This window comes from Sparus aurata, chromosome 15 (genome assembly GCF_900880675.1).
Source record: "Sparus aurata chromosome 15, fSpaAur1.1, whole genome shotgun sequence".
NCBI lineage: Eukaryota > Metazoa > Chordata > Actinopteri > Spariformes > Sparidae > Sparus > Sparus aurata.
Genome location: NC_044201.1, coordinates 21,805,394 through 21,817,422, shown reverse-complemented (window position 1 = coordinate 21,817,422; position 12,029 = coordinate 21,805,394). Strand labels below are relative to the sequence as shown.

Genomic DNA, 12,029 nt, shown 5'->3' with positions numbered 1-12,029 from the left:
TAATAATTCCCATAGGAGGCATTTGAAAGGTATTTTTATTCCTGGTAATTTGTCAAAAGTTTTTCCCCATCTCACCCAAAACGAAAGAATATAACTCACGCTGTGCAGCCCTATATTTTTAATCGTGTCATGCTTTCTGCTCTCTACAGTGCAGTAATGATATCAACAGCAAATCCACAACGTACTGTATTTCTTTGTTTTTCAGACGAGTTAACAACTGGTTTTAGATCATAATTGACCAAATGAGTCAGTTTATATCGTCATCATCCTGATAAGGGTGTGAAAAACACAACATAGTCAGTCAGAGTTAAAGATAGAGAATTCTGGTCATGTGCATGTACATTTGGGCTGACCGACAGACTGTCGCTCCACATCAAGTCTCAGACGCGGTGAGGTAATACAGCCATGCCCTGGATGACTGATGGCTTTGAGCTCAGGTTGTGGCAGTCTGGCAGTCGTTACAGCACTCCAAAGGTGCAAACTTTACAGCTCAGTGCGCTGCTACATATTCTGTAATCTCTCTGAATGTTTCGCAGCATTGGAATAAATGAGTCAGGAATTGGCGCCGTTGCCAAGTGAAACAAAAACACAGACTTTCAACTTTGTGTGTAACCTCTGCCTGAAATGTTTGTATTTGGGACGGGCGAATGAGGACGAGACACTGCAACACTTGTACAGAACCATTAGATGGCAGCAACTCTTTCTGTCACGCTTCAGTCTCTTTTTATTGTTAAATTTCCCTTTTTTTTTCAAAATTGCACCCTTGGCCTTGAACAGTTAATGTGTTGGTGCCATGTATAAGAAACATTTAAGCGAAACAAGTCCAGTAATCTTTTGAATGTCCTGCAGATCCTTAGCATAATGTGTGACTCTGATACACGCCCGTGGGCTGCTTAACATTGGGGAGGGGAGCAATTTTTCTGTAATATAGCTTCAATGTGGTATATGGGAATGGAAAGACGGGGGCGTAGAGGATAAACATTCACTGGCTATTAGAGGTTTTGACATTCCAGTGCAAAAATTGAGTAGCCACACTACTGAATGTTCCTCTGTCTTTAAAACTCATCCATGAAGCCAAAGAAGTTTGATTTGGTCTCGCCGTAGACAGCTGAGCATAACAGACCTTCCGCTGGAGTTACAATAAAGAGAAAACAAAAGCTTCTGCACAATTTGACATTTGCAGATTTGCAGACTTTCTTGTAAACCTTGATGCCGTTTGTAGTGTGCGGTGGTTTCCGCAGTTCTCATGAGGTCCACTGCATCGTCTTCATCCAAAATTTATGTGGTAAACAAAAAAGAAATCTCTTGCAAAACATTAAGTGTATTCATGCGAGCCCCACATCTGTGGCCACTGCGTCGTGGGTCGGATCTCTGTTTGGCTCGCGCTCCTGTCTCTGAGGTCAGCCTGCAGAGCCCCTTGCCCAACAATCACACTAGACCACTATCAAGCCCATATGAAGGCAATAAAATCGAATTCAAACCAGATCCCAATTGGTTTTTATGACCGCTTTGTGTGAGATTCTGTGTATGAGCAATGGTTAAGAAAACTCACACACACACACACACACAAAGAAAATAGTGTAAAGTCAGCCTGAGGGCAAGCCATCTCAAAATGTGTATGCGAAATTGAGGTACGGGGAAATGCAAAGAAAAGCAGCGAGTGTCAAAACAAAAGAAGTTAAACGCTTTATTTTCTTTTTCATTATACATCACATAATTAACACAAACATTCTACAGTACTTAAAAAAAAAGGAGTTTAGAAAACAACAATTATACAAATTAGATTTGCCCAGCGAGTCTCTAAATTGCTTAAAATTGCAGTGGAAGTCCTGACTGAGCAAGAGTCCGTAATAAAAAAGACACAAAACGAGAGAAAGCAGAATTAAAAAAAAAAAAAAAAGGGAAAAACGCCCCCCCCCAAAAAAAACCTTCTTATGTTTGTGACCAAACAGTAGTAGCATTGATCAAAGCATTAAAGACTAAAAGTGAAAAACACACGTGGAAGTACAGGGCCGCTTTTAGAGCAGCCGCAGTCGTTTCCTTTCAAGGCAAAGCCAGAATTTTCCTGGTTGTGTGGCATCACTGGCCTCTGGCTACAATGAGAGGGTGAATCGTGAGAAGCCCCCCCTCCGCTATAAGGTCCACTGGTGATGAGTAAAACATAGCTACAGCTCCTGCAGCAGGATTGGTGGAAGGTCAAGGGTCGATCTCCACGGGAACAACGGTGAGGATGGCGTCCTCGTTTCCACGGCGCACGACTATTCTCAGGTTGCCTTCCCTCTTGATGGCTGCGCTGACGTCGGTCGCTGACGAGATCCGCTGGCCGTTGATGGAGATGATGACGTCGTGCTCCTTGAGTCCACCGCTGAAAGAGAGGAGGTGAAGAGAAGAATGATCGAGGGCTACTTAAAGGGAACATGTTATACTGATACCATCTAAAACATGACGCCATTTTTTGTTTTCCTGGTCTGATTATCTTAGTGGGGCAGTGATATGATATTCTGGCGCAGTTTCAGCTACAAAGGAGTTGTTTGGGACTCAGAGGAAAACACTGGCCGGCGATGAAGGGGATCCTGCTGGCGGAGAGGTTTAAAGGGTAACTACACCAATTTTACACATTAAAGTGTGTTTACAGGTCTTAGGGAGTACTGCTGCGGATATGTAAACAGTAGTGCAAAGCTTCATGTAATCGGATATATTTCCTGCAGTGAGGAGATATTGCATTGTGGGTAATGTGGGCACCAGTTTAGAAAAGAAGTTTACTGCTCTCTGCACATTGCACTCCTACAACGCATCTTTGACTGTTTAAAAACAAATGAAACAGCTGAAGCAGAGATATGACCCTTTTTTTATCTAATTAATGTAAAAGTATCACACACAAAAAACAACAACAAAGAACTGTTCTGCATGTGGTCAAAATACAGTATGTTTGAACTTAAAGGCCCCCACACACAGCCCAGACTCAAACCAACGGCCAGCTGCCTTCATCCGACCACTCCGTTGCCTCTCGTCTGACCCGTTCGGCAGAAAAGTTGCATTGAACAATTGACGGCTGCCAACTCCACAGTAGCGTGCACGTTCTGCGCTTGTCTCGTGCCAGTAATCCAAAACATGAAAACAGGAAATGACGGAACGGAGTGCATAGAAAAACAAAGAGTGCACACAGTATTCCGCCCCTCCCACACACTGCGCTGTTTCGCTAGCACGCCACCAATCAGTATGGTCATACAGCTAGCACACAACCAATCAGAGAATCCAATGGCTCAGACGGCCAACAGCCAATGTTCTCAGACTTCGGAAGCTGAATCGGAGCAGACGCTGTCCATGCGGTTCCAAAAGCTTCCAACGCAGCTGAACACACCGAACAGATTTCCTGAACTCGTCCGAGCCTCCCCAAACGCTTCAGGCGGCCAACGGTTGGCCCGGTGTGTTCCAGGCTTAAAGATCGAGTCTGCATCCCACGAAAAGACACAAAACCATCAATAAATCCATCCAATAAAAAATATTACCTGTGCATTTAAAGCCTGATATATCTTATTCCTCTGCTCTTATTCTTCTGATATCGTCGAACCAACAAAAGCGTGAAAAAAACTGAACAGTGACTCACACTGTCGCACGAGTGACATGTTCCACAGACAGCATCCTGGTGCCAGAAATATTCACTGGAGCGCCAAATGTGCATGAATCACCACCAAAAATAGACCCCAACAAATGTTGGGTGACTGTTTAGGCTACTCCTGTAACAACTTGCAGCGCCCAGCTGTTTTACGAAATCACCAGTCTTATTTTTGTCTTTTTGCAAAATGATTGCAAAACGTTTTTTTTAAAGATTGACATCTTCAGTAGGAGCCATTCGCTCGCAGCTGAGTGCCTCCGGGAAGTTGGAAAGTACCGAGAGACAGACTAACGAATGGTTTCTGTGATTTCAGGGAATTTGTTGACAATAATAAACGTACATTATCCTTCGATGATTAAATGTTTTGGTTTTCTGACAGTGTTTTCTCCTCTCTTTACACGAGGTGTTCAGATAATATCTACTTTAGATTTTAGTAGCAGGATCGCTTAATGGTCAGCAGATGTGACGGCTCATGTCTCACACAATAAAACAAGTCAGCCTCATGTGTTTCTAGTGTTTTATACACATATTGTACTTTGGTCAGGTCTCAGTCAGTCAACATCTGCTGCTTGATTTGAACGGTGGAACGATCTTGATGGAATAATGGCTCAGCAAACAAAAACATCCATAATGAAAGAAAACAAACCAGTAAACCCGAAATCACACGCAGAACCCGGCCAGTTACCAGCAGTGATATCGAACGCCGACTTTAATCGCAGCCACGTGTAAACACAGAGCCGCCGCACCTTCACTTGCAGCAGCGCCCATTAACACGACTTCAGCTCAGCGTGCCCCTCGTTACACTCAGGCGCTCCAACACCTCCAACAGACCAGATGGGCGCTTCTCTTCAGTAAGGGCCGAGATTTTTAAAAAAAAGCCATTAACAAACAGAAAACAGAGCGGGATCAAAAGCATGACAAAGTGCAGCCTTGGAAATAACGCCGGATATAAAAAGAACCACAGAAATGTTATTATGCAAAAAGGCAGGGTGACTTGAGCAATGAGTAGACTCTGACTCGGCCTTGGAGGGGACACCGTTCGGGAGTGGGCTGTGTGAGCAGGGTGCAGGAAAACCGCAGCAGCTAGTAACCTCCCCAGCATGAGGTTTGAAGGAAATCGCTGACCTCAGCGTCTCCCGAGCCCCACTCTGCTGGAGCTGCGGCGGTGGCTGATTGGAGTGGGCCGCGATCATGGGAGGAGGAGGAGGGGGGGATTTTATAGGCACTCCAGACACGCCGGAGTGAAGCCATGGATTTACGTTTTTACGAAGACAGCTGTGTAGGAAGGGTTCGTGTGTGTGTTTGAGTGTCTATGAGCGCACAGTGACAGTTAGAGGAGAGAAGTAAAATGAAGGAAGGAAATGAAATACACTGTCCATATGCACTGGGAGAGTGGCGAGAGGCCGTGTGCGTTAAGTTAATTCCTGTAGCTTTGAGTGCCAAAGACAATATTCCACAGCGGAGAAAGTGTCAGAGACATTTGCATTTTGCACTCCACTGAAAAACCATAATGTTACGACCGAGTTAGTTTGGGCCGAGGCCCTGCTTTTGTAGCCATATTGGCAGAATGTCCTCCTTACATTGCAGCTGGCGTCTTTGCAATGACCTCCATAACATAAGCCCCAGAGGTGATGTCAGGGAAGTCACGGAGTCGAGTCTTCAGCTCCTTGGCCAGCCTGGAGGTAGAAAAAGGGGGGACGGAGAATTTTAGTAATCGATCAACATCTTTATCTGACACAAAACAAGAATTATAAATGCTGCGATTTCCTTTTATCCACGCAGCTGCGGGAATGAGTCCTATAACCTCGATATTAGTTGGCATTTTTTTCACCACTTCCTCCTTCGACTCAAAGGCAATGGGTTTTTGATTAACTCCCTGAATTAAGCTCTTGTGGTTAACACTGGCTTAAGAGATTTTCACATTATGTCCTACGATATAAAACGCATCAGCATGTTTGAGGGGTTTTATGTGTAGTAGGAAGCTTAGTGGTGGTGACACTGATGTCATGCGGCCGTGCTATAGTCGAGTTAAAGCCCAACGTTAGCTCTTTACTTCTGCCGATTGTATTTATGCCCTCCCTCTCTCCCCTCTGTCCGTTTCTTGTCTCTCTTCAGCTATACTGTTAAATAAAGCCATGCAAAAGTAAAAACACATAATGTCATTAATCAGTAATCTATAGTGGGTTATGGGGACATTTATGGTGAATTACAACACATTCAAAATTCCTTTTAACTGCCGCCATTAACACAAAACATTCCAAATGTGCCTTACTATGAATCATGAGTTCAATGCTCTTGACTGGCCGTAAAATACAGGTTGATTTACTGTATGGTGCAGCATAAACTTTCCTTTAAATGCGTTAAAAATGCATTACACCTTGCGTAACAGCAACAACTAAGCATTGTGATGAAGCATGTGTTATTATAGGTGCATTAAAGTACTCCAATCTATAATAATAACGTATAATACTGCATTGACTATTATAGCATACGTTTGTTTGTTGAGGCCCCATCAGTCATCCTGTGGTATATAACTAGTCATCAGCATCCATAAGCGATTGAACTTAATATTTATCCCACCTAATGTGTCAAGTGTTTAGTAAAACAGTCTCAAAACAGTATAAATGGCTTTCATATAAAGTGTTACCAAAAACTACCATTGACAGAAGATACAAACTTCTTTGGGCCGACAAAACTACGTCATACCTGCAGCACTCAATAAGTAAGGAAGTCATTCTAAGATATATGATGCTCATTTTCAGGTTCATACTTAGGTTTACATGCTCTAGCGCTGCAGTGTTTTGTTTTGTTTTTTGCCGACTTTGGCCTTTTTAACTTTCAAGATCTTCTACATGCAGCAGAACCTAATGTACATAAAACACTAAAGGACATAAAAAGATCTCCTTTAATACATTTCTGGTGCTATTTCACTGGTGATGTGCATGACGTTGTGCAACTTACGCTGGAGTGAGAGTCATCATCCTCACACCAATGTACCTATTCTTGGCAGCCGCTCTCCCTGGAGACAGACAACAATACAGAACAAATACAATCATTCATCCTCGCGCCAGCAACAGTCTGGGCTCTTATGTTGTTTTATGAGGGTGTTTGTTCACCTCCAAAAAACAAAAACCCTCCAGAGTACAGGTTTGTGTATGTGAGCGATAGAAGTATTACTTTAGAGTAGGCAGCGGATCCTGCACGTGTCCTGCATGGTGTCTACATCCTCCATCCTTCATGTGTTTCATCATAAATTTAGGGGAGTCTTGCTTTCTTTAGTTATTTCATCACACTGATGAATCAAATGGAGCAGGCAATGATGCCTGTCGAATATAAAATACATGTGTGTTCTGTTCCAAACCACTACGTGAGGTGAAAAATGAGAAGCAGTAAAGTGAAAAGAACAACCTGACATTTACTGGCATTTTTTCGTCTTTGTAGGTTATTTGTGGTGTCAGGATCCTGCTGGGTAATGCCGGGCACGGATTCATAAGAGCTAGAAATGTTGTCAATATATCTCCAGAGAGCACACAGAGATAAAGAATAACCACAGGAACGCTGTGCCGGATCGTGTGCTTCTTGTGCACGTGGAATATTGGTCTGGCAGCCAATTTTTCAGAATTTGCCTGCGACAGGTTGTCTCGTTGACTGAAGAGACGCAGCAAAGTGGAAGACATAATAAGTCATGTCAGTGAGAGCTCGCACCTCTGGACTGCCTGTCGTAGGACTCTGCCAGGAACTGTCGGATCTTGTCGGAGGGTATGGCGAAGGAGATGCCAGCTGTCACTTTCAACGTGTTGATCCCGATCACCTCGCCGTCCTGGAACAGAGAGCCGCCAGCTTAATGTCTTGTTATCGTATGGTTTTATATCGTCTTAAAAATGTCAAAATCGAAAAGGCACAAATTTTAAATGTGAAAATGGATTCGTCTGCCACTGAAATAAAAAAAAAAGGCTTACCAGATTTATCAGAGGCCCTCCTGAGTTGCCGTACTGTGAACCAAAAAAGATGCAACACTTCTTATTTTTGTGTTTTGTGAGAACAAGACAGTATATGCATATTGATTATGCATCCTCATCCCCTTACGTTGATGATGGCGTCAGTCTGAATGTAGTCCATGTCAGAGTTGCGGAGGCCCAGCTCTCTGCCGCCTCGCTGAGTGGTGCTGACGATTCCCGTAGTAACCGTGTTCTGGAGGGAAAACGGGCTGCCGATGGCGACCACAAACTCCCCTGGTCTGAGGTCTGATGAGCGGCCCAGCAGCAGCACAGGAAGCTTCGTCTGCAAGGGAGACGCACAGATGTTCATATTACAGGAGGCTGAAGTTACTGAGGAAAAAGAAGGATTCATGAGGATGGAAAAAAAAACAGTCACGTAGACCAGAAAGTTGAAACAAACACATGCAATTAACAATGTATACTTTTATATGAATGAATGCAAAAGACACTGACATATGTAGAGAAAGAGCGTTATTCCTGCAGCAGAACTTGATCATGTATTCGACACAAATCAGCTGGCTTTCAAGGGTTTTTATCTGAGTCTAAATATGAAAGATGCTGGTGCACGTATGGAAAAATCTACTCTGCCTTGCCTTTTATCCCTGTCACAGACATCTGAATCATGATATTACAGCTTTTCATGATGCAGTATATGAAGGGTTCAATTGAAAAAATAGATGCCCCTGTTTGGATTTATTTAAAGCTCCTGTTTGTAAGATGGTAAAACTGACGCTTTGGGTTTCCCAACTCGTCAGATACTGACGCTTTAGGATTGTAGGTCGGGTCGGCCACCACCTGAAAGTGTCAGTATCTGATGAGTTGGGAAACCCAAAGCGTCAGTTTTACCATCTTACAAACAGGAGCTTTAATAAATCCAGGTTTGATTGGCCAGTCAAGGGAATATCAATCGAACTAGCATTTATTCATTTAAAGCTGCAATATGTAGGAATTTTGTTTTAAAAAAAAGTGAGGAAAAAAGAAAACGATCAGGTGAAACAATAACAGACATTATGTCAAAGGCTTCGATGTGTTTCGGTGCAGAGATGTCCTCTAAAGTTAGCATGCTAACCGGCTAGCTCCAGCCTGTCCTGTCTTCTAATTCCACCCTTAGCTCCCGGGCTGGACCGCTAGCTGCTCAGCTAACTGATCGAACTCGCAAATGGCAGCTACAGTTAGCTATTACTCTAGTGATACGCTGCCCCCTATTTGCTTGGAGTGGCTTTGCTCTGACAGGTGGCCGATCCTTACATCTAATATTTGACCTATTTTTGCAGAAGGACTCTCTGTGTATGTGATAACGAGAGCTGGTGTTTAAAAGTGAAAGAATTCTGCATATTCTTTGTTATTTTCCCTATAGTTTTAATGTGTTTTGGTGACTGCTAAAATGTCATCCCAGCGTATTTTAACTTTTCTAATGAGTAGAGCTCCAAAAGCAAAACCCAGAAACCCGGTGTTGCTTCTGCTGCAGTTACTCTCCTAAGCTGTGAGGACTTCTCATGGCCGTGTATTTGATGAATGGACAGTCAGAAAACAATTACAGCGGGACCGCAAGTCTTCAAAACACAGACCACTCGATGCCGCATGGCTATTCTCCCACACACAAAAAAACAATTACTCCCTTCTCCACCGCAGGGAGACGTGACATTTACGCCAAACAACTCAAAATGCTAATAATCAAGATCAAGCGCAGAGTTTGTTTGACTGAAAGTGTTGCCCGGCTGACAAATCATTCCTTAATGGCCAGTGTGTGCCAAGCAGGCCGCAGATGCTGGAAAACTGAGTGATATACGGTAAATAATGACTACCTTAAGCTCTGGTTAGCCTTGTTTCAGTAGGCAGTGGAAACCAGGCTACTGAGAGCTTTGCAGACAGACAGAGAGGATATATTTATCCATCCGCAGTGACGGTTTCCTTCTTCTCAATGAAATCATCTCCGCGGAGCAACCACAGTCGAAGCCCACGCGCTGCCGCCACGTCACGTTTAGTCTGCACCCAACGTCCTGACGGCAGGCGAGCACTATTTTAGAAAAAAACAAAATGTGTTCCTTCACTGTATCCATTTTGTTTACTCAGGGTTATAAATAGGAGCCACAGGAGGCTTCAAGGTAACTGAGACGGCAACACGAGTTGGCACACAAGGACAAAAGCATCCACGTGAAATATGACGAACACTCAGGCAGAGAGGGAAAAAATCGCAAATCATACTCTCATAGTCATAACACAAAACCAAATAAACTGGTAGCAGACAACTGATTCATAAATTGGTTTCATGAAATGCAATTGAAATGTGTGTGTGTGGGGGGGGGGGGGAATCTAAAAAGAATGAAAAATACATAATTTTTCTCGTCTGTGGTCGCGCTACTCATCCATCCAGTTGTCTAGTTTTAGAGAATTTGTCGCCCGCAGAGACGTCTGCCTTCCATCCAACATCATTTGACAAGACGGCGCTCGGGTTGCGGTGCTCGGTGCTTCATGAACTGAAACAGCAATGTCTGGTTACAGAAATCATGACCTGGTTCCTCGAGATATTCCGCAGCACATAGCATAGATGGATAAATCCGTCATTATGGGAAAACAAATGGTCGTTCCTTCCCATTACCCACATATAGCTTAATGTTAATGATCAGCGGTGCCATGCGAGTGCACAGATGACATCTTGGTGAGTGTGGCAGCTGATTTAAGTTCACTGTATATCTACCTTATGTAGTTATATACATACAATATCAGGCACAGCATTCAAACATGCACCAATGTGGGTATTCTATTGTCTTTGTCCTGAGATAACACAATTGATAATTAACTTGTGAAAGTATAATTGCACCTAAGGCTGTTAAGTGCTTCTTTATGTGAGCAGTTTTCTGAAAGGATCTATTTTCTTTCTACCAAACTTCACCCATCGACCGTATCACTAAAGGAAGCGTGCATCCACTCGTGGTCCAGCCTCACGCTTCTTTCTGTGAGCTGATATTGTTAATGGGGGTACAGTTTGATTTTTCTCTAGAAGCTGAGTGACAGCTGATAAGGCAAACATATCTCCAAAACTCACAGCCTGACAATCAAGATGGACCCTCGATTTTGAGTCGAACTGTCCCTTTAAGGCGCACTTTCGATTCAATCATCGGCGCGTTGCAAACGAGGTGAAGTTATTATTAGAAGATGACGAAGATAGTGATAGCGGGTAACTGAGGACGACAACCTTTCACCCTTTACTCATCACCTTACCTCACACACAAACACACACCCGACACACACACACACACAAACGTCCGTGTCAATGATTCCTGCAGGCTTGTTCGAAACATCCCAGGGGGGGATGTTCACAGTAAACACACACAGGCCGCAGGAGTGTGTACATAAACCAGGAAACATGCATTTGGCATTATACACCTGACACAGTAGCAGTCTGTATAATCGCCCCCCCCCCCCCCCCCCTCCCTCCTGCTCCACTGCTCCCTTCACACTCCATGTGAGATAAGAGTATAACCAGATGGAGAGAGGAAGCGCACAGCTGAGGGAGAGCGAGAGAGAGAGAGGGGGGACGTCAGGTGGATGTGAGTCGCTGCCAAGACATTCAGGACTCACGGCCACCGCCGGTCACCATGATTATGATAACAGTCAGCGATACTGACGGTGCCATGGCGACTGTTGCTATCAGGTGGAAACCTTGTATCCCTCAAATGTCAACGTTGAGGAGCAGCTTTGCTTTTTCCCTCCCCGTCCCAGGCTCACACACATCCGCTCAAAATCACAATCCATTCATAAAAAAAAAAAACGTGTGCAAAGAGTGTAATGTGCAGTCAAGCAAAACAGCGCCTAGGTGCGAGGGCTGAGCAAACACTGGACACCGAATCGACCGCTCGACTCGAGCTTACATATCACTTACTAATCACGACTAGTCAGCAATCTGGACCGACTCGTGGAAACTCATCTCGCCATGTGAGTCCGTCTCCGCTGACCACCCAAGTGACTCACCCTGCTATTTCAGAGGAAGGTTAAGATGCACTGGCACCTCACCCAAACACACTATAGCTGCTCATTAAAAAAGGAAAGGAGGCAAGGTGAAAGAGGGGAACAACAAACACCGCAAAAACCGCCGGGGAGAGAGGCCGAGAATACGAGACTACTGAGTCAAACACAGTTGTGTTTGATTTTTTTGTTGATGCATGCAGAAAGCAGCTTATTATCCAGAAAAAAAAGAAAAAAAACTTTGGTTAAAGAGCCAAAAGAGTTGAAGGATATCTAAATAAAAAAAACATACAGTGGTACGAGGATAGAATCAACTTTCTGAAAATGAGAGCTTGGTGTTTTGTTAGGCAGGAGGCCGCTCCATTGCCTCACATTGCTGCTGTAGAGCTTCAGCATGATGTGTAGATTTCTCTCTCCGCTGGAATGTAACTATTCATGAACTATACTTT

General features: G+C 44.0%; 1 protein-coding gene across 1 annotated transcript in view; it reads right to left on the bottom strand.

Annotated features, from left to right (window-relative positions):
• Positions 1–1,663: 1,663 nt before the first annotated feature.
• The window catches only part of LOC115597214 (serine protease HTRA1A-like), a 32,900-nt gene continuing 22,534 nt past the window's right edge, over positions 1,664–12,029 (bottom strand). Inside the window, exons 4-9 of the mRNA XM_030442974.1 lie at positions 7,703–7,897; positions 7,576–7,608; positions 7,322–7,436; positions 6,578–6,635; positions 5,197–5,292; positions 1,664–2,365 (exon numbers count right to left, since the gene is read on the bottom strand). Of these exons, the coding sequence (XP_030298834.1) occupies positions 2,197–2,365; positions 5,197–5,292; positions 6,578–6,635; positions 7,322–7,436; positions 7,576–7,608; positions 7,703–7,897 (666 nt within the window). The 3' untranslated portion in view covers positions 1,664–2,196. The remainder of the gene's footprint in view (positions 2,366–5,196; positions 5,293–6,577; positions 6,636–7,321; positions 7,437–7,575; positions 7,609–7,702; positions 7,898–12,029) is intronic.